The 22,914-nt window shown below is 41.8% G+C and overlaps 1 protein-coding gene across 1 annotated transcript in view; it reads left to right on the top strand.

Annotated features, from left to right (window-relative positions):
- Cc2d2b (coiled-coil and C2 domain containing 2B) overlaps positions 1-22,914 on the top strand; it is an 85,248-nt gene that overhangs the window by 23,286 nt on the left and 39,048 nt on the right. Inside the window, exons 13-22 of the mRNA XM_040744676.1 lie at positions 556-696; positions 4,315-4,417; positions 4,566-4,684; positions 7,978-8,155; positions 8,955-9,105; positions 11,931-12,078; positions 14,400-14,538; positions 15,240-15,443; positions 16,804-16,896; positions 18,837-18,928. Coding sequence (XP_040600610.1) covers positions 556-696; positions 4,315-4,417; positions 4,566-4,684; positions 7,978-8,155; positions 8,955-9,105; positions 11,931-12,078; positions 14,400-14,538; positions 15,240-15,443; positions 16,804-16,896; positions 18,837-18,928 — 1,368 coding nt within the window. The remainder of the gene's footprint in view (positions 1-555; positions 697-4,314; positions 4,418-4,565; positions 4,685-7,977; positions 8,156-8,954; positions 9,106-11,930; positions 12,079-14,399; positions 14,539-15,239; positions 15,444-16,803; positions 16,897-18,836; positions 18,929-22,914) is intronic.

The raw sequence follows: 22,914 nt of genomic DNA, 5'->3' as shown, positions 1-22,914 counted from the left end.
TTCTCATCAAAATCTCTTGAGATTCTGAGACCTGAAAATATCTGAACTGTTCCTAAATTAGTGGCTTCCCAAATGGAACTTAAATCTTATGGGAGGACACCCTTGTATGAGACCAAATAAAAGCACTGGCTGGTTTACACTGTTTGGTGACGAATAGTAGAGCACCAACCAGAAATGATCTAAGTGTCACATAGATAGCAAGAAACATCACCAAAATGCTCCCAGCCCCTTCCTTTCTTTACTGCCCCTTCCTTCTAGCATCTTCTGTCCATTCCTTTGAGATCTCTCTGACTCCTCAGCTAGGAGATTTCCCTTTTTCCAGAAAGCTTGCATTTTAGCAGAGCACCTTTGACTAGTGATTTAAAAAACCTCTGCCGAGTCCATTTCTGCTGGGTTTTCAGTGGATAAAAGAAACACATTCTAAAACAGAGCTTCCAGATGTGGGTCAAGTAGGTGGAGCAGACCAGTTCAGACCAGTCTGTTCTCCAACAGTGTTTCAAGTGACTGACAGTTCTAACCTAGCTGCCCACTCTTGGTCTGCAATTATTCTCACAGTGATACAAGACGGCTGTATCATGCAGAAAGGGCAAAAGACCACTCCCTTCTGCACAGAATTCTACAGACTTGGAAACAGATGAAATCTCTCAGGCAAAAGCAAGGATTTACAAGCACCCCAGTAAAGCTGCAGTTTCACAGGTAAGTGGTCACTGTACTTGTGTCCATTGGTCTCTGAGGGAGTGCCTGCAAATACCAAGAATTCTCACTAACTGGGAAAAGATGTAGAAGGAACATAGTTATTCCGTATACTCAGTGAAGGCCTGTGTCTTAGAAATCTGCTAAAAGGTAGCTTGATTTAAAAGTGGCCAAAGGGTTTGGACAGATGTGCCCCAGAAGGTAGGTGGACGGGAGATGGACACATGAAAACATGCTTAGCAACATGCCAGAAAGAAAAGTAAGTTAAAGCCACAGCGAAACAGTATCAACATACCTGTCCAAAAGGCTAAAAACAGAAAGTCGCTAACAGATGCCGCCAAGGATATCAGGCAGCAAAAATCTGCACTCCTTGCTGATGGGCACAGAAGTGATTTGGCACTTTCTCACAAAATTGCATGTGGGCCCAGCAATCATACTCTCTATATAAAAGATGATGAAACATTTTAAATAATTAGATTTAAGCATAAAAGTGTATCTACTATATGGGAATTCTAATTTGGAATCGAAGTTTATTTATGAATTCCAGAGAAATAGCTAGTTTGCTCCGGACAAGGAGTTGTCCAGAGTCTATCTTTTTCAGGCAACTAGGGAAGGAGTGTTTTCTGTTGTTCCTACACTGTGCAGTAGCTTTTTCACAAAAGCTCGTCTGACAGTTTCTAAACACAAACCCAGCATGGAATTTCATCTTAAACTCCCAAATCAATACAAGCTTGAAGTTGCTTTTAGTCTTTTAAACTACTTGACATACCCATGTACCATGAACTCCAAAGGACAGCAACAGATTCCACAAGGCTATTCAGAATGGTGGCTTTGAGCACATAATCTGTGTTCCCCAAGTCTTATTCCCACTGCTTTGAACTCCTGTCCTGCCAGAGGCCCTCCATGTTGGTTCTTCCTAGCATTAAACAGACTTGGGCTGGGATTTGCCATGGTGCTTTTGCTTAGAAACCCCTGAACTAACTAAATCCCATAGTGTCAGCGGCTAGGTTGGTCCCAGCAGTGATCCTAAAGTATCATTCAGATCAACTAGAAAAGCAGGCTGTTAAATGCTCCAGAGAATTCTTTTTCCTGGACAACTTTACCACTCTTATATTACCGACTGACCTGGTCCCAGTAGATCCAAACCGAACCAATAATTATACTGCCTCCTTCTCAAGTTTTTCTTGGAGCACAGAATCAGAATCTGATGTCCCTTAATAACATCCCTAAGTGAGGTAGCTGAGTGAACACCTGGATGTATGTTAGAAATAAAAACATGGAAGCTAGTAGCCTAGTATTAACAATTAATACCACCAGTGTCCATGCTACTCCTTAAGGAAAAGGGACACAATGAGATTAGCAGAGTTCAAGAACAGATACTTGAGAAATGGCTTTAAGTGGCTTAGGAGAAACCAAACACAAGACAGAGGAACACCAGAGAGCACCTTACCACAGTCAGAGATAAGGAGGGGCAGGGGCACTGTATGTACAGTAGGAAAGGATGTCTAACCAAGATTAATACTTCTGGATACTGGTTGGATTTCTGACAGGGAGGAAATGGCAGTCTCAGCCAAAGCATGTTTTATAAAGTGGCAGTGACTGATGGGAACTATTGGGAAGTTGAAGATAAAGCTGGTCATCTCATTCAGGCTGGAAGCTCACCTTGTCAAGTATGAGCATCATTTCGTTAAGCGTAGAGAGACCTGGACTGGTGAGATGGCTCAGTGGGTGACAGCATGTGCTGCCAAGTGTGACAAAGGACAGGTGACTCCTGAAAGTTGCCCTCTGGCCTCTACACGTGTGTTTAAGTGTGTGAGCCACCACCCCTACCTAAATAAATAAATATATGGAAATATGTATTTCATACACACACACACACACACACACACACACACAGACTTTTTAAAAGGTAGAGAGCAACTATCTGAGCTGCTTGCTACCAGCTACTGAATCCAAACCACAACACTGGTAAATACAGAGAAATTCAGGTTCATGTAGATACTGTCTTCACTTATGTTCTCTGTTGGTTACTACCCGGAGGGGATTCGTATCACTAAGAAGTGCTTAAGATGAGAAGGTGTGAGAAGGTGCTTGCAAGCCACGTAAGGGGAGACACCACACTTCTAGACTAACCAGAATCTTGTCATTTTCCAAAGAGTCCAGGGTAAAAAGGAATCCATAAACCCAAGATCACTCTACCTCAATAACTGTCCCAAAGGGACATAATATAACATGACTAATGACACCTAGTCTCTAACTTACTAATAAAGCTGGTTCTCCAAATTACTGTTCATTAGAATCACCTGGGACTTGTAGCAACCACCGTTCCTATTTAATTGGTGTGGAGCATGGTCTGAGCCCAGGAGTCTTAAAATTGAATCTCCCTAAGTGATTTAATATGCTATAAAGCTTGAGCGATTGCGTTAAACTACAAGTCAGCTGATTCCATATTGATGGCTGTGAATCAGGGAAAGGCAATAATGGTCATCCTTTGTCTTACTTCGAATGTTTGGCTGTGCACTTTGCACAAAACGCCAGCTGCATTTGGCCTTCACATCAACCTGGCTTTCAGATGAGAGTGGGCCGAGAACACTTTGGTCGTTTGTCTGAATTCTGTAGTGCTGTTAACCAGGCTGGGTTTTCAATACATGTAACCTGGGCTCAAGCCGGTACAGGTATTATACATTGTAGCATCCTTGTGTTCTGTTTCAGAAGGACAAAGCATACAAGCTCTTAAACAGCTCTACTAGGATATACGTCACAGTTTGTCAATTTTTAAATATATTCTAGGGTCTTAGAGCACTTGCATCACCCAAAAAAGGAACCACCTTCCGTTTATAAGCATTCCTCACGTTTGGATAGGTTTCATTTCTCTTGTGACTGCACCCTTGGTGAGGACTTGCTGGGTCACATGCTAATAACCTGGTCAGCATTCCAAGGAGCCTCCAGACTGCTTTCATGAGTAGATGTGCCCTTTTTCCACTCAGAACAGAGCATACCTCTTCCCAAATGGCTCCCTTCCGAAAACTTAAAAATAAGAACTGAAACTTTGAACTGAGAAACACAAAACCCCCTAATCAAGAAAATTCAGCTCCCAGGACAGGTACTTTCTGAAAATGTTCCGGAGAAGTGGAGCTTTGTTGAACCTTAGCAGTGCCCACTGCACGTGGCTGGGAGAATTGAGTCACTGTGTATCAAGTATTAGTAAGTCCTGAGAGTTAACCAATACCAACAGTAGCAGAACACTCGAAGCACATGGCCTTCTTCCTGTTACTGCATCAGCCCCAGAGAACAGCTGGCACATGTACCTGCTATCCCTCTGGTCACCTACATCTACACCAGGTCTTGTTCATATAGCTTAAACCACGAGAGACAAAAAAGAGATTTCAGATGTGTGACCTTCAGTTTGGACTATCCCCATTCTTCTGGCTACTTTTGTCACCCGGGGAGAGATGTCCTTGAGAAGGCTGCCAATGCTGGTGGCAAATTTACTGATGAAGAAGAAACCAGTGGGAACTGCAGAAAAACTTAGAAAGATGGGTTTTTTTCAAATTTATCTCTAACAACTCCCAAACACCTACATTACTTCTACTCTAAACAATTTTATTTATTGTTACTTAGGATAAAAATGAACACTTGGGATGATCAGAACCAAGCAGGAACGTCAGGAGTATCAGGGGAAGAGAGTGAAGAAACGCTATTTCGGAATGAAGGCACACAGGAGGTATGTAGTGTGTATGGTGACGCCCGGCTGTCTTAACTAGTTGGAGTGTTTCATTGCTTGGTACATGCTTCTTGGAACTTGCAGCAGATACCAGACAAATCCAAGTGTGAACAGTTTCCATGGTAAATTATCTATTGTTGGTTTCTAGAGACTCCCCTATTCAGCTTCAGACCTTGAAGGAGTGGATATGGAGAGAATAAAGCCAATGACACTGGTGCCACAACTTTCCTTCACAGCAGAGTTAACAAATGTATCCAAGTGTTCACTGTAAGCACCTTAGAGAACTCTTTCTTCCTCGTGTGTTACCGATTGTATTGTTTCTAAGAACGATGTCAGATTTCATGACTGCCATTTGCTTAACACTGCTAAATTTGCGTATGTGGGGACATTCCATTGTCCCCACTGCTCTATGGAGTGTGAGATGCTATCCTCATCTTGGAAGTGGGGGAGTTTATTCTAATAGAAGGCAAAGTTGCTCCAGGCCACATATCAAATATATTTCTGAGGGAGGACACAGAACTTTTTAACTTGCAGTAAAGTCTACACTGTCTTTACTAGCAAGCCTGATATATCAGTAAGTTTTATACTTTGTCATTATAGTAATTTTTATTCAGGTAGAGATGGTATATAAAGCCACTGTTATTATATTGTCACTTTGCTCATTACAGAACACCCAGCGTTTATGAAACTGTTCCATGTCAAGAGGATGGCTCCTTTCTTTGACAGTACAAATTTCATTCCTTCCCAGATTTCTTCCTTGTCCTTGCCTATGTATGACATTATTAATAAATAAATACACAGTTATCTCATCCACTAGGCATACAGATCCCATCTCCCATAAGCAGGATATTGCAGCTTAGGACACTGAATTCCATCTCCTTTTCTACTTCTTTATCCCAGAGGAGGCAGGACGAGTTCATCGTTCAGTATTGTGAATTTGTGAATGTCTCATTTAGTGCAGAGTGGGAACTTAGACGATACCCACCCCAGTAAATGTTCACACTTCTAAGCAAATGGAAGCATGGTTGTATTGAAAAGCAAACACAAAGAATAAGTAGACAGAAGGGCACCTTTAGCCCCACCCTCCTTCTGAGCAGCCTTTTATTTGCCCTTTAACGAGGGCCTAAGATAATGTATTAGGTAAAACCTGTATGAAATGCCCGTCTAAAAGAAGGAAGGGAAATGAACCATAAAAAGGAATTGGAAGGCATATGGGCCACAGTAAAGAAATGGCCAACATGACCGCTCCATTGGGGGGAAGGATTGTTTGTTAGTTGGTTTGTTTGTTTGTGAATAGGAGACCAAAGGCATCCAGAAGAGCTCCCTAGCACAGAGGAAGAGGAATAGACTGGACATGGCCTGGGCTATCCAGGAGAGGAGGGAGAGTACCAAGGAGCAGAGGATAGAGGAGCGGGGGAGAGAGCAGGGGTGGACAAACCCTGCTGGTTATAAGGAGGACGGTGATATTATAAGGAGGATAACTGGGAGGAAGGACTCTTGGGGGATGGAAAACCCATTCCATAAGTTCTTGAGGAACACTGGCTTCTGTCTAACTGCCAGAAATCCTTCTGTAGTCCCGCTCTAGCTCATTTCTAGACACATGGAGAGCCTGAGACCCAAGAAAGAGAAAGAATTTAAGGAAAGAGGATCTGGGTGTCTGAAAACCTAGAAAAGGCTTAGTATGGTTAAGGCCAAAGGAAATACAGCTTCCAAAGCTGTGGCCATGAGATAGTGTGGTGGCTGCCCATTCACAGATGAGCAAAACCAATTCTTTAAAAAGGAGGAAAATGGTTTATTCCAAGGCCAGAAATGAAAAAGAATACAGACAAGGGTAGGACTAAAGATGGCTTACAATGAAAAGGGGCACTGTTTCCTGAAGATACATTTGAATTGATACATTTTTATAACATAGAGAACACAATCTATGATCCATAAAGCCCTCAGCAATTAGTCTGTCCACACAAGATTTGACTTTCTAATATGCTCAGTTTATTCATTCAGATAAACTTTCCTTATATGTCATGCTAATATAAAAAGTTAGAGCAGGTACCTCACTGAGCAGGGAACAGTCATTTGGGCAGAAATGCTGCTGCAGGGTTTCCCTAGGGAACCTTGTGGTCTGGACCCACATCTGCTGTGAAGTCCTTCAGCTGTGCCAGGTGGCAGGATTGCACTGATGGAGGTCCAGGAAGTTCTCAAGAATGCTGGCCAGCAGCCTGTGTGAACCCAGTGACAACGCCAGAAGTTCAACAGCTACTAAGGCCAGAGCCACAGAGTCTCAGAGACTTCTTGCTGGCGGTTACCAACACAGAGGCGAGAGAAGCAGTCACTGTCTTGGAAGCACAGAGTGTGACCCTAGAGACCATCCCCAGATGTCTAATTGCATCATGCCATTGTGCGGTTATCAGGCTATCAGGGTTCTCCTTCGGGGGCTGGTTCACCAACACACCAAGGCCACCTTTGGGGTCAGGTCTAATTAGCATATCACGGGTTGTCCTGGGCTAGGCTGTATCTGAGCTGTGGGGTGGCCTGCCAGGGGCTTGCTTCTGCGGCCTACCTCTTTGGTGGCAAGCTTTGGCATCATATTTCAAGTCACATAAAATGGCTTTTGAGTTACACACAGTGGTTTTATACTTAACTTATGTTCCTGATAAGTAATCTATTTGTGAGTATATTGGTAAAACTACTTTCAGAGGACAACACACAGGGCAGCTTTCTCTGAGGTAATTGGGAAGGTGGAAGAGAGGAAGGGGAGGTAGAATAAACATCATTTGTCACCTGACCTTCTGAGAGGATTACAGGAGAGTGAACAAACAATAGGAAGAGACTCTGGCCCATACATTGATTATGGCAGAGTGGTGGAGGGGGTTTCAGGCCTGTGTCTAGGGCTTACCTCCCAAGAACAGTTCTAAGATCAAGCCTTAATCCTCCCTCAGCTAATTGCCATGTGGCTGAGAAGATAGAAACTGGGTAGGTGAAATGAATAGGCATCGGGAATACTATGTTGACTTCCTCTCACCACTAGGTGATTTTATAACCAACAAGTGTTTCCATAGAAACCTCAGCTAGGTGGCATATCATCTCTCCTATTGTGGTGTTTAACCCTGCAGGAGAGGGGCAAAGGCAGCCTGAAGCCTAAGGGATTTACAATTCCTTTAACAGAAAAGAATAAAGGCTGTGTGTGTGTGTGTGTGTGTGTGTGTGTGTGTGTGTGTGTGTGTGTGTGTGTGTGTGTGTGTGTGTAGTTTCTGTGTGTGGTTTCTTATGTAAACCCTCCACCCCACACCATAGTATTCCCCTTCCCTCTCTTAAAAAACATCTGGTGGGTGTTATAGTTTCTTTAAGATATGACTTGGCAGAATTAACAACCAAACCTTGATTTTAGTTCCTTCAGAAATGATTGACTATAAAGAGGGTATTTTTTATCACATACAGGCAGGTGTTATTTGACTGAAATAGTCATTATTTTTATCATCCTAAGGTAACTTGGGGGAAAATAACATCTTACATTGTCTTTGAATTTGTGTGTCATCTAATGGTTTGTTTGATTTTATTTTTAGAGCTGAGCAAAGGAGGAGAGCCAAAATTCAAAAGCTTAAATATTTTATCAAAATATTTTATAATGATAAGCAGGTTTCCTGTACATCTGTATCTCCCCTACAGTGTGATTTTAAAGTCATGTTTCAACAGATTTTTAACATTCAACTATTATATTGGCCTGAAACAATTTGCTTGGAGGTGTGCCATTTTCATTTATGTTTGTGTCTTATTTTATGCCAGATGTGTTATTTTTCTTGTTAATGCCTGTTACATATGATAGCTTATTTCTTTTATATTAAGGAATGCCTTATTTCTATAGCTAGCAATGAATTTACAATTCATAAACGCATAATCTATCTCTGCTATGGTCTTTCGTGCCTTGAGTACAAAATTGTTTGTTTGTAGATGTTTCCACTAACTCTCCTGCCAGCCCTGAGCACCGCAGCATTCCTATTCATTATGAGTGAATTGTTTAAGCTGCAGTAAGGCATAGGGCTATCCTGATTGTCAGACAATTGCTGCACATTTTCCTAGCCTGAGCATGGTGGCTTCAATGTTTGTTCTTCATCTTTTTTTCCTCCCTTGTTCTTGATATCTTGGATCTCTTTAAGAGATCAGGTGGCTGAACACACAACAGACCCCTGATCTCCTAGGCTCACAGGTTTGAATACTTCATCCTCAGTTGGTGGCACTACCCGGGAAGGTTGTTGAACCTTTATCGGGTAGAGTCTTGCTGGAGGAACTGAGTCAGTGTAAAAAACAAAACTGAGATTTTCTAGCTTGTCCCCACTTCCTGTTCTTGCTGCTTTGTGACTGTGGTTGCCTGCCAGCTTCCTGTCCCCACCTCAGCTATCTGAGTGGAATGGAATGGAATGGAACAATGCTATCTTTATATAGTTTTTTCCGAAAGTGATACATATGTGTTATTGAGAGGTTTTTTTTTTCTTGTTCCTGTTTTGCATTTTGGTGAGTTCTCAACCATTTATTTTATATTTAGGTTTATGAAGTAAGTAAAAGGACAAGTTTACTGGTTAAACTATATCTGCCTTTACCTAACAAGACAGAGCTGAAAGACAAGACTGTCCTGGAATATACAGAATTTAGTTCTGATAAACTGGCCATACCCATGGATGGAGGCGTAGGAAGCAGTGAGTCCTTTAAAATCTCCTTCTCTCCACTTTTTCCATGTGGACCAAATCCTAAGTGAACTTGGGTCACACTCGTGAGTAAAGACCTCTAGCAGGGTGTTCTGCAATAAAACTTTTCCTGGGGAGATGCAACACACACGTTTACTCACTCCAGACAGGGAGCCCAGGACAGACCAAAGTATGGATGTCACCAAAGTCCAACTTGGTGAACCAGTGAGTTTTGTTGAGGTCACTTACAGGAGCAGAAATTACTCAAAAACAGCGGCATTGCCAAAGCCCACCCTGGTATGAATGACAGCTCACAAAGCCGGGGACCTGGAACCCACTGCAGAGCCTGCAGGCATCTCAACAGGTTGGAGGGTGTCCTTTCCAGGTGCTCCAGTTGCTCTAAGCCTTCTCCAGGCAGCCTGGCTGGTCTCTGCTTCTCTCAGGCAGCCGGTCTGGTCTGAGTCTTCTTTGAAGTTCAGCTTCCCTTCCTCAAAAAGGGACTCTCAGCTTTTATTGTTCATTCTGGCAGGGAGGGAGGGGGGCCTAGTGAGTCTGGTCAGTGACTTCCTGAAGCTATTCTGAGTTGTTTCCCTGAAGGGTGGAATGCTTCAATCTGGAGGAAATTTACACGACACTGGTTATGGTAGCACCTGCCTGTAATCCCAGCTCTCAGAAGGACCAGGAGAATAATGAGTTCTATATCAGCCTGGACTCCATAGCAAGTCTTTTAAAAAATCTCATGTACAGTATTTGATTACAAAAGAAAATTATTCTAGGTGTCAAAAACTAGATTGTTTAAAACTTTGCCTTGAATCCGGTCTTTGGGAAACTTACACGTTGCTGAAATGTGAGCTCTAGGCTGTGTGTCTATGTGGGTGTGTGTATCTGTGTGGGAAGTGTGTGTATTTGTGTTGTATGTGAGGGGTGTCAGTGTGTGTGTGATTGTGTCTGTGTGAGTATGTGTGGTGTGTATGTGCTTATGTGTGTAGGCCACAGGTGGATGCTGAGTATCTTTTTGTTAGTCATTTTTTGCCTTATTTTGAGACAGAGTCTCTTACTGAACACAGGCAGGCTGGCCATCAAGCTCCAAGGATCTTCCAGCCCCTGGCTCCCAAGTTTGAGATTAGAGAGGTGCACCACATGCCTCCCCAGTGTGGGATTGCATAAGTGTGTTACCATGCCTCCCCAGTGTGGGATTGCATAAGTGTGTTACCATGCCTCCCCACTTTGGGACTGGAGAGGTGTGTCACCATGCCTCCCCAGTGTGGGGTTGGAGAGGTGTGTCACCATGCCTCCCCAGTGTGGGGTTGGAGAGGTGTGTCACATGCCCAGCTTTTTACTTAGGTGTTGAAGAGCTGAACTCAGGTCCTGTTCTGAGCTATCTCCCAGTCAGTGGCTTTGCTTCTAACTTCTTCTTTTAAGGACTGTAAGGATGCTACAGGGTCTATCAGCTGTTCTTGAATCGGTAGAAAAGGTAAAGAGAAAAGGAGGGATGAAGAGAAGGGTATTTTCTATCCCTTTGCTGTCTGATTACGTCACTCTTCTTATGCAAGTAGATTAATTATCTGAGGACATAGAGCAAGGCCTACCCCCTCTCCCCCAAGATTCCTTTCTTTCATTTTGGGGGTTTTGCATCTACTTGTGCCTATCAGATGAAAAGGAGAGAGGTGTGAACTAGGAGCAAGGGGAAAGCCAAAGAAATGGGAATCAAAAACAAAAACAAAACAAAACAAAACAAAACAAAACTGGGAGGGACTATCTTCTTGTGTCCATAGAGACTAGAAAATTCTTTTCTCCTATAGAAACCTTTGAGCTAAGACTAAGGACAGAAAATGCATGGAGCATAGCAGTGGTTTCACATAGTGGTAGTAAATGTAGGTGGGGGTAGAAGATGCAGCAATGTATAGAAAGGGAAGTGTAGCTCCTTTTTGGTTCTTTGTTTTTTGTTTTTGGTGTTTGTGAGACAGGGTTTCTCTGTATTGTTTTTGGAGGCTGTCTTGGAACTCTCTCTATAGACCAGGCTTGCCTGAAACTCACTGAGATCCACCTGCCTCTGCCTCCCAAGTACTGGAATTAAAGGCATGTGCCAACACTGCATAGCTCCTTTTTAACAAAGAGTTGTATTGTGTGTGTGAATGTGTGTGTGTGTAAGGTGGGTATGTGCATGTGAGTGCCCGCATACTGTTGTATCCCTTGGAGCTAGAGTTACAGTGGGAGTTCTGGGGATCCTAACTCTGGTTCTCATGATTGAGTGCCAAGTGCTCTTAACCACTGAACCACCCATCCTGTCCTTTTTTTTCTTTTCTTTTTCCTGCCAATGATCCTTTCCTACGGAAGAGGTCCCAGGAAAAATGTTTGCAAAATCTCAGGCATAAGAAATGGAGAGGTGCTCATCTCTGTGTTTGACTCAATATTTTCCTCTCATTTGTAGTCTGAGGCATTCCTCCTTGTGGTATCTTAGAGGGGAGATGAAGGGTACCAAGATGGAGGCTGCCACTGGGTGACTCCACCATTGCTCTCCACCCTATTTTTGGAAACTGAGTTCTCTCCCTAAACCTGATGACCATCAGTTTGGCGAGGCTAGCTGGGCAACGTAGCTCCAGGATCCACCTGTCTCTGCCTTCTCAGCTCTGGGATCACAGACAGCTTTATTACCAGTTCTAGGATCACAGCTTTCATATGGGCTCTGGGGTCACAGCTTTCTTTCGGGTTCTGGGGATCCAAACTGGGAATCTTCATGCTTGCACAAGCAACATTTCACACAAAGAATCATCTTCCCCACCCCTCAGCTTGTGGGTTTCTAAACCAGTGATGTGTTAAATGTCTTTCATAAACAGATGTGCCTTTTAATCTCGAGGGAAGTGAGAATGAAGAAGTTTGTCTTTTAACCTCAGGAAAACTTAGCTATTCCCTCTCATGGGCTTTAGATGAAAATGGAATCCCTCTGACACCGGTGTCACAGTCATTGCGATCTGCATACTGTAGGTAATAAACCTTGCATGTTTGAAACATAGTTCTGCATCTCAGCAAGACCTCCCATAAAATGTGCATGAAATGGGGTGCAAATAGCAGGAGGCTGCTGACTTTTCCTTCGACTTTACACAGTGTGGTAGTGTTTCCTGTGTGGGATCGTATGTTCCTTCACTGCCTAGTTTACAGTCACATGGACAACTAGAGACACATCCCCATAGTCCTTCCCTTGCAGACAAAGGCCCAGACTCCCAAAGAGTTCATTTCTGGGATTTAAATTTCCCCAGTCATCCCAGACAGCTTGGTGGAAGAAAAGTCCTAGACTTCTAGAATATATTTCCAGTGTTTCATCTATGCAGCCTTGAGCCAAGAGACAGGGTGGCTGACCTGGTGTTTGTTGATGGAAACAGTTCTCAGCTGATGGGGATTTTACCTCAGCCCACAGTTGAATGCCAGTGGGGTATCCAGGGAAGTCACTGCAATGTGGTTCTGAGGTTTGCTATATTTTATGAGGCGATGTCATTGGACTCTGTGAAATCCAATGATAGCTTCCTTCCTTAGAAAGTAACTTGTGTAAGTTTCTCTCTCCAGTCTACTTGTGAACATTCAAGTGTCTCCTCAAGCCTTGTGTTCTGGGGCATGTGGGCTAACACTGCCAAGAGGAGGGAAAATGTGTTGTAAGATTTCAAGGGTGTCAGGTCTTAGAAGAAGAACAAAAGAAAAATAATTCAACTTCAATGACAGAAATAGGAGGAAATATAAGAAAGACTGACCTGGACTCTACCGGCCATGTCTGTGACTTCATTCACAGTCACCATGTCCTGGGGTGGGTCAGTCACAGCTTGGTAACAGTCATCAGAGAAATAAGAACAGACACCAGTGAAAGTAGACTCTTCAAAGTGGACATCACACCTGGCTAAAACATCGGACACAGAATCTGTGTCCAAACTGCAATTCTGTGAGCTCAGTTGACAGATGGGATCTGTTCTCAGGTGCTTGCAAGAAAAGTGAATGAAAATAAAAGAAGAAACAAAAAATGAGGACGTGACTGTTCTTAGGTATAGTGGAGGAGAAGGTCTACTGTAGATGTGAGGGAGAGCATGGCCAGAGGCAGGGACATCTGATAGAGTCCAGAGTGAAGAAGACCTTGAGCCATGTGTGGAGAGATGGGGAGGGGAAAGGAGAATGGCTGGAGACCAAGAGGCCAGGAGGGTACACAAAAGGGCCAGGTAACCAAAATGGCTGCATTATATAGAGAAGGACAGCTGGGTGAAAGGCAGCCCAGGCTCTGGGCTGGAAAGTTGTGGGGACTGCATATGCCAGCCATACCCTGTAGCAGACAGGGACTGAGGAAAGGTAGACTCAGGGATGCTGGGAGAACCTGGTGGCCAAGTCCACTTTGATATGTTAAATAGGTACCTCAGCCATCTGTCCCAGGTTTGAGACCCTACAATAAAGATCTTAGAAACCCATTCTGGATTCTTCTAATTAACTTATCTATGAAGTCATCAAGTTAATTGACAACTCCAAGCACACACTCTAGGGTTGCCTTCTTTTTGCTCTTAGTCTACAGCTAAGCCACTAAGGGTATATCATGAATTTAGCTTAGTTTTATAGCCCCAATATTTGAAGATGGTTGTTCATGACCAAAATACTCTCCTAGCCTATACTGCCTAGTTAATCACTTTGCTTTTTGTTATATTTCAATGGTGACAATACAACCTGAAGTCAATGTTTTGAAAATATTTTTTACATTTATTTGTTTTGTGTAATTATTTTATTTTCACATTTATTTACACATGCATGCAGCATTGCCCAGGAAGGTCAGAGGACAACTTAGAGGAGTTCTGTCCTTCAACTATGTGGGCTCCAGGGATAGAATTCAGGTTATCAGGGTTGGTAGCAAGCACCTTGACCCACTGAACCATGCTGCCAGCCCCTTAGGTTCATGTTTTACATTGTGTGCTTTCTTGATTAACACAAACAAATATTTGGATTACATTTTAGTATTGTGCATCACGTAAAATATTTAAGCCATTATTGTGTCTAGAATTTATAGCACCTACTGCATTTCAGCTCCTCTGCAAAATGGAGACAGCACAGATGAATATCTGTAGAGTTTTATCCTTAGCAAGTGTATTGTCTTTCAAGTAGACACTTATCAGGAGGCTATGGTGAAAGCAGAATGTGAGGAGAACAGTCTGTGTATCATAAAGATAGGTTCTGTTTTATCCTTAAAATCAGGATGTGGGTAGGAACTCTTAGTGGACTTCAGCCGGTGTAGTGTGTAACCTGCATGTTGTGTGGAGAGTCACAAACTATTTTCTCCACATTAGTGTATTAAGGAATGTCGATGCCAGAGGTGTTCCTGGACTCCCGTGGCCCGTGAACTCACAAAAGCTTTGTGACTGGGCAGATGACATCAGGATTGATCCAAATAACCCAGAGTATTCAGATATAACAGAACTTATTATGGTAAGTTTTAGAAGCTATCAACACTATAAATATATTTTATTTCTTCATATATATCTCATACATGCCTCCATTATTTGCTGTGCATTTTCCTGGACACTTAGTGTACATGTAAAAGTAGAATGGAGGGCACACATGATTCTCAGCCAGTTTGGAGTATTGGAAAGGCACTAGGAATGCATGACTACTTCAGACCTGATGGTTGGCAGGCTGCCTTTAGGCTAACATCCGTTACACGCCAACCTTATTAGGTACTGAAGGTGATACATCAAGAGGACTTAAAAATGTACGCTTGCACTCAGACACCATTATCTGGTCACTTGTGCCCATTCCCTACAGCCAGCTGAACTGCTCTGGGTTCCTCACACACTTTATTTTGACCTCCCTTTGTCAGTGTTACACTGACAGTGGCTACCATACTCACCCTCCAGGTCTGGTATTCACAGTCCATCCATATGCCCCTTCCTGCCTTTTGTTTGTATACAACATTGACGTTTTCTCCTTCTGTGTAAGTCCTGACCAGACAGGTAGAAAGCATGTCAGTCAGAGTCTGTATTTCCACAGGCCACATGACTCCACAGGTCCAATTGCTCCCTCCTACTCAGGCTGCCGCACTGGTGATGGGGCGAAAACAGGATTCTGAAATAATTCTTGAATCAAAAATAATTTACTAAATAGAGACTTTGCATGTTTGTGTTTTATAGTATTTGAGACACAAAGGTCAGGAGATCCCAAAATATTTCCGTCTTGAGCAGTTGCAAGATGAATTTAACTTTGTGTCTGAGGAAGAAATGAAAAGGAGCAAACGATTCCAGCTATTGCAGCTGAGAAACGCGGGCCAACTTGACCCCTTCCTTCTGCAGCAGATGCCCCTCTACGACAAAGAGATTCCAGACATAGTCTTCCAGGTACTCGGCTCCCATTCAGACACAGCTCCGAGTATGACAGAGTTGACATCCTGTTGCTTTAAACCTGCTCATCTCTGTATTAATTTTGGTAACTAATAATCAGATGCTTCCCTTCTCTTTAAGTATTAAAATTGTTCAGATCACCTAAGCGCCATCATGCCCTTAGCTTGACTTTACAGTGCAGTATTATCTAATCTACTTCACAGCCCAAATCCTTTAGGTGTGTTCCAGATTGATGTAGCTGGCGTATTTTTTGTTTTCATAAAATATATGACTAATTTTATATAGAGGCTCTGAGGAGGAGCCAGGAAAGGAACACTACCACAGTGAATGTAGATATTAGTTGTAGGACGTATCAATTCAGATCTTAAGAATCTCAAAAAGAGACAAGAGAAGCTCTGGTCTTGTTGGGTTACATGCTGCAGCTAGCTGAGTTCAGCCACAGACATTCCATTACATGTCCCGTCTGAGCCACACCTGCTGGGAGTTTCTGGTGACTGCCATCAATCTGCAGCCAGGCGAGTATTTGTGCCATGGAATAGTAAACGTTCAGTAGGAACTTCTCGCCCTACTTCAAGAGGACCAGCTTTTAAACACTTTGCCAACACCTCAGCAGTCTCATAGGAGGGGATTGTAAGAGAGAACGGCTGTCTTAACTCACACTGGGGCTTTTAAGAGATAATTCGAAAGCAACTGTTGCCCATCTCTGAGGAAACTCCCGTCCAGTGGAATTGCGGCTGTAGGGTGATGACAGCTATCTTGACTAAAAATACCAGGTTCTGATGTCCTCGAAGTCACTTAGAAGCTACACAAGCAAAACTCCAGTTGTAGTGGGAACATGCTCACAGCCCAGTCAGGAGTGTCCCAGATGTTTCTTAGGTGTGGCTCAGAGAGGAGAGAAGAAATGCAAAGCGATGACTTTCCTCATCGTCTCATTTTCAAAATGACAATTTTTCTTGGTCATCACTACAATTTAGAAGATCAGGGGACCTGTCAAATGATTCAGAGGATAAAGGCATCTGCTGCCAAGCGTGACAATCTGAGTCTGGTCCCTGAGACCCACAAGGTAGGAGGAGAGAACCCACTCCAGCAAATCGTCTTCCGCATGCATGTGCATGTACTAAATAACTGATAGGAGTAAGGGATTGATGAACTTCACACCAGAAGAAAATGGGATATAGTCATAAACTGGTTTGGGCCAGTCCTCAGTGAGCGAATCAAAAAAGGGTGGTCCCTACTGAGGAATGTTTGCCAGCATCCTGGTGCTTAGACAGAAACAAATTACAGTATTTTCGTTGCAGCACACTGGATTTGATCCCCATGTTACATTCAGGCAAAACTAATGGAATTCTCTGTTTAGGAGTACGAAAGTCAGGCTCAGAAGGACATGTCCATTTCAGATGTGAATTCTATCACTGCACAAAGGATTAATTCTGTAAATTTTCTGAGAAAGGTAATGACAGTTTGATATGGCCGATGTATGTGATTGACTGGTGTGAGAACCTCTCTGCTGGGTGCAAGGTAGATAGTGTTTGCAGAGAGCTGGATGAACAATTCTTTGCAGATTTCCTTTTCAGTTAGCTTACTTCATCACCAATTAACTCACTGTGAGAGCACATACACAGCTTCTGTTTAAGCAGGAAAGTTAGTGTCATCCTCTTACCTCATCCTAATTAACACTGCACTTTTAAAACCAGGCTTAGGGTGCGCTCTAATAATGAGTTTGCCATATTGGAAAATAGAGAAATGTACTTACTCCTGAGGAAAAAGAACTCCTATCATTTTACCCCTTCTGCTACATCCAAGAGGAGGTGATCTGGCTCTACTGCAGGCTAAGGGACTGATTGCTGAGGATGCCTGAAGGACATAGACAAATCCTAGGAAGGAACCTTGGGAAGGCCGGGTGTTGTGTAGTTAGACGTAAATGTGTGTGCGTGCGTAAAGACTGTGAGCTGAGAAGTCTGCAAGTTTGGCAGGTTCACATATTATTACTGGAATTACAGACAATGGAAAATGTTTACCCTAGAGACCTCTTAGGTCTATAGATTCTTAACCCTTAGCCTCTTTAGAGTGACTGCCAATGTTTGCTGTGTGCTGTTGAGTTTTATATGAGTTCCATGGGACATGAGTTGTGTGCACTAGAGTTTTGCTGTTGGACTGGCATCAGTGTTAGCCAAAGCTGGGGCTATATCTGTAGGGAATACAGTCCCAGCTGGCTCAAGGATCAATAGATAGTGTTTTGCAGAAATGGTAGCATCTAAGAAGCTAGTGTATTTCTTCTGAGTGGTCCTTCAATTTGTTTATTCAGTGACTGTTACTGAGTATCTGCCATGAGTCCTGACCTCCTGAAGTTTATATTCTAGAAGAAGCCATATAATAAAAATAAATCATATCTGAGATAATGAAATATGTTAGGGCAAAGAGTAGAAAATGAGGATATGAACTTTGTCTTTTTCTCCTGTGTGTGTGTGTGTGTGTGTGTGTTTAGGGTGTGCAATTGTAAATAACATTCCAGGTAACAGAAATCTACATGTTTTAAAGCTCTTAAGGCAGAAACAGCCAGGAGCCCAGTCCTACAGGACGCCAATTCCTGTGGGAAGAGAGGTCTGGTTCAATTTCAAAGGGACAGTTGCCTGTGTGGCAGGATATTTTGTCCATTTTCTGCCACCACTCCACTCCCTAAACAGTTCAAGCAGGAAACTAAGCTTTAGGTTGCCTCGTTTCCAGAATGATATGTGGCAGGACAGAGAGCTGCAGATTGCCAGCTCTACTTTCTGGTTACATATCTGAAAGCCTAAACCTATTGTGAAGACTAGGGTTTGAGGAGAGGGAAGAATTTCCCAAGACTATGGTAGTCTGTAGAAGAATAGAGGCTTGATCCAGGTATAGTGGTACATAACTGTAATCTGGCACTTAGGAGGCTGAGTAAGGATTGCCAGTTCAAGGACATCCTGGGTCACTTAAGAGCATGCCAGCCTGTGCTGTAGACTGAGACCCTGACTCAAATTTTAAAAAGAAGAAAATTAAGGTGTGCAGCAGCAGTGACTCTCTTGACACACTGGTGGAATAGGGACTTAGAGTTAGCATAGGATGGGCTGAAGGGAAACACAAGCACAAGTCATCTAGTCTTGGATCAGGGTGACTCATGTTGGTCACTAGGAGTTGTTGTAGAAATGAACCCCAGGACTGTCTATTTTCTTTGCAAAGACTCGTTCCGGCACCACAGATCATGAGTTAGGTGGCTCACAACCATCCTTAATAAGATCTGGTGCCCTCTTCTGGCCTGCAGGCAGATATGCAGGCAGAAATTTGCATACTGCATACATAATAAATAAATAGTAAAAAACAAAACAGAAAAGCTCCGCTTCTTTTAACTTCTGTCTTTTTCTTTAGGTGAGAAGTTTGATAATGAAAAGAATCATCAAAGTCAGCAAATTTAACTTGTCAGATATTGTGGCTGACTATGAAGAAATTGTATCTACAAGGTACTTTAGAATTACTAAATGTGAAAGTAAAGCCTTAATTACTATCTTCATAATTCTGAGTTCTCTGTATTTTATAAATATTATGTCACATGTCTAAACTTCAGTGATGTGTTTATCTAAGTTGTTCTATTATAAATAAAGACTCAGCAGTCAAATATTAGGGTGAAAACCTAGCAGATCAAAGAAACAGTGGAGGAGCCACTAAGTTGACCTTCTATCCACACTTTCCTATGCATCTTCTCTATGACTAATTCCGTTCAGCTAGTCACTGGCTCCACCCCCTATCCAAGGTTAACTTTATTAACACAGTCTCAGGGTGTCACAGTGTGATCAAATATCCTACAACATTTCCCCCTTTTAATCTAAATAAAAAGGAAAGGTTTTAACTCTGGCACAGTAAGACTATATACAATAAGAACAATTATCAAGTATTCTTTAAATGAAAAGAAAAGGATTTAACTCTAACACAGTAAAACCATATATAATAAGAACAAGTATCAGGTAAGAATTACATTCACAATGTCCAGTACATTTGTATTTGGCAAATACAGAGAAATTACTCTATTATCTAGTCTATCTTGATGAATCCAAAGTTTTATACCTAAATCACTTTCTATCATAACTTGTTTACCAGTCAAAAATATCCTTTTAGACCTTAAGACATTTTCTTAGATAACAAATTAAACTTTTATGTCTCTAAACCTTATAAACTTTATATATCTTTTGCTAAGTTTCTTTTCTGAATTTGGCAACAAAGAAAATGGTATAACTATTGTGTTCAACCCCCATCAGAGTCCCAAGAAGGATAAAATATTACCTGAGTAATTAGGAAGTGCAGAGCAAACAACTTCCAAAACTATAGAAATGACAGAGAAAGCATCCATCCTTGGCCTACAGGTCTAGAATATCTGACTATCTGTGAAGTAGGAATTGTCCTGCTTCATTGAAGAACTGTCCTACCTTGTCTCGCTAAGTCCATCAGTTGCCTTCTTTTATGTCCTGCTTGTCCAATTTGGACAGCATACTGTCAGCAGTCAAGGCAAGGGCATAACTTTGCCACAGTGAAAACAAACTCTGTATGAAGGTTCTTCAGTGCCCATCATTCTTTTTTGAAGTAGATTGGTACTGCCAGGAGCAGATGTGTTTCACTGTCATGAAAAGCCTTATGTTATTAAAACATCTTATATGCCATATTCTGAAGATCTCTGGTGTTTTTGAGGATCACCTGTCAATCTAAATATATATGTTTGACCTTGAAAAAATACCTAACATAAGTACAAGTTTGATTGTTATAGATGACTAACTGCTAGCCTGCATTTATCTATTTATTTCCTTTTCTTTTTGTTGTAGTTGTTTTTTGTTTGTTTTGTTGTTTTTGAAACAGGATTTCTCTGTGTAGCTGTGGCTGTCCTGGAACTCACTCTGTAGACCAGATTGGCCTTGAACTCAGAGAGACCCACCTGGGTCTGCCTCCCTGAGGCTGGGATTAAAGGCATGCACCACTAACTTTTGGCTAACCTACATTTCTTAATTATTCTAAACAGTTTGTAATAATAGCTTTCAAGGACTAGGACTTTTACATTATATTTTTAAATGAACTGCTTGTGTACAATACTTTAAATAAGAGTAGAAACACATATGCAATATACTGTAACAAAATAACCTTAAATTTGTATCAATATACAAAAGTCTATACCAATGTAAAATATTTGAGACTAGGAGTTGCTTTTTAGTAGATTCAACAATCTACCCTTTTATCTTATCATTACCATATCCCCCCTTTTTTCCCCACTATAAATGAGAAAAAGAAGGATAGAGGGAGAGAGGGAGAGAGAGAGAGAGAGAGAGAGAGAGAGAGAGAGAGAGAGAGAGAGAGAGAGAGAGAGAGAGAGATTCCCTAATCCAACCTCCTTTGTTGTTCCTTGACCATGATAAATAACAACTTGGAACTAACTCCCCTAAACAATGTCAAAATACCTAACCCACTGAACAACCAAAAAACACCCACCCCACCTCTCAGGAATGTGGGCATCATGTTCTTAAAATTACTTCCTGTTGTCTGAGGGCTACAACATCTTTAAGGGACCATGAGAAAATTGGGATAATGGTCAAGTCTTGGGAGAGTTAGCTGAAATCCTGACTGGAGAAGTCTGTGAGGCTGGACCGTCTCAGCTAGCCATCTTGAAGTTGTCTGGAAGCAGGTTTTTGAGGAAACTTCAATTTTAATGAGGCATTCTGAGAGGCTGGTTCACCTGGGCTATGTTTGAGTTAAAAAGCATCTGTCAACTTTATAAGTCCTTTTAGACTGCATAACCAAACTGCAAACTAAATCTCCACCCATGCCATATGAAAGAATGACATTTAATAATAAGTCATGAGGACTCTGTAGCCAACAAGATTTATCATATCTCCTCCATTCTCAAAGCTGTTCCCATGTCAAAGGATCAGCTTACATGTCACCTATCTTTTAGTTTTTCTTGGTTTCTTCCTTTATATCTGAAGCTAAGATTTTCAGGGTTCTTCTTCCAGTCAAATCTGACCTTTATTAATTTTTAAAGAAATCCATAGCTTTTCACTTCTTTCGGAAACAAAAGCAAAACTTCTCCCCCAACATAATACATGTCTGGGTCAACACATCTTTAAAATATACAGGCCGATTTAATTTAGCAGTTTTTTTTTCTATTATCCACTGTCTCTCCACAGCTGTCATTCCTTTCTCATTGGTGTTTAAAAAATAATAAAGTTATTAAAGTACTGTCTAATCTGTCTGGGGGGGTTCTTCATTACCCCTTACTATTTATTAAGCCTATCCTTTAAAGTGGGATTAGATCTTTCTGGAACTGCTTGTCCTGTAAGATTGTGTGGTATACCTATAATATGCTTTATGTTGTAACATCCAAAAACCTTTCATTTTACTAGAGATACACTAGAGCATTATTACTCTTAATTTGTACAGGTATTCTCATAATTGCCATAACTTCTAATAAATGTGTAATTGCAGAATCAGCCTTTTCAGATTTTAAAACAATTTCCCATTGAAGTTCTGAGTATGTATCTATGGTATGGTGCACATACTTTAATTTTCCAAACTCTGCAAAATGAAACACATCCATTTGCTAAATTTTAGTTTTCTGAATGCCCTTTGGGTTACTCCCTGCAGGTAGTAGAGTTTGGTTTTACAGAGAACAAGTAGGACATTTCCTTATAGTTTCCTTGACTTGTTGCCAAGTAATAGAAGAATCTGTCTTCAAACCTTTGCTATTAACATGGTATTTGTTATGAAATTCTAGGCCTTCTAGCACTTTTCCTACCAATAGCTGATTACTTTCATCATTACCTTGTGCTGGAGGACCTGGTAGACCCATTTGAGATGTGATATGTGTTATATACAGAAGTTATTTCTATTTCTGATTATTTGTTGTAATTAAATTGTAGCAAAATTATTTCTGAATTATCTGGAATGAGCTTATGTTGTCTATACATGAAACAACTCTTTCTGCATTTTGAGAGTCAGCAATTATATTAAAAGGTTCCAGAAAATCTAATAATACCATGGAAATAGCATATAATTCTCATTTTTGTTGTGATGAGAGTGTGGGTTCACACGGGTCCAGAGAAAGAAGACTCAGAGGCACCTTAGGATGAATTTGGCCTTTTCAATCACAAGGAGGATCTCTCTCAGGACTGATTCGCTTTCCTTAGCCAAGGGCCTCTTTTATTGCTCTGTAATTTACACCTTAGAAAGTTGATTTTCATATCCTCAAAATACCCTGAGAAAGCTTTCAAAGGGACAATGCCAAGTGCAAATTCTCCACAAGAAAATACCACAGTTTTCTGGGTTGTTTTCTAATCAGGTTTTGCTTAGGCTTTGTACCTTTGGGAAACTCTCAGGCAAGATTCACACTTGTGGCACAAGGGAAACAAAAGGCATCTGCTTAACAAAGGATGGATTAGGGCTAGGTGCGGTCACTCTGGAGCCAGACCAG

This window comes from Mesocricetus auratus, unplaced genomic scaffold (genome assembly GCF_017639785.1).
Source record: "Mesocricetus auratus isolate SY011 unplaced genomic scaffold, BCM_Maur_2.0 Super-Scaffold_4256, whole genome shotgun sequence".
Classification (NCBI taxonomy): domain Eukaryota; kingdom Metazoa; phylum Chordata; class Mammalia; order Rodentia; family Cricetidae; genus Mesocricetus; species Mesocricetus auratus.
This window is presented reverse-complemented; position numbering and strand designations above follow the sequence as displayed.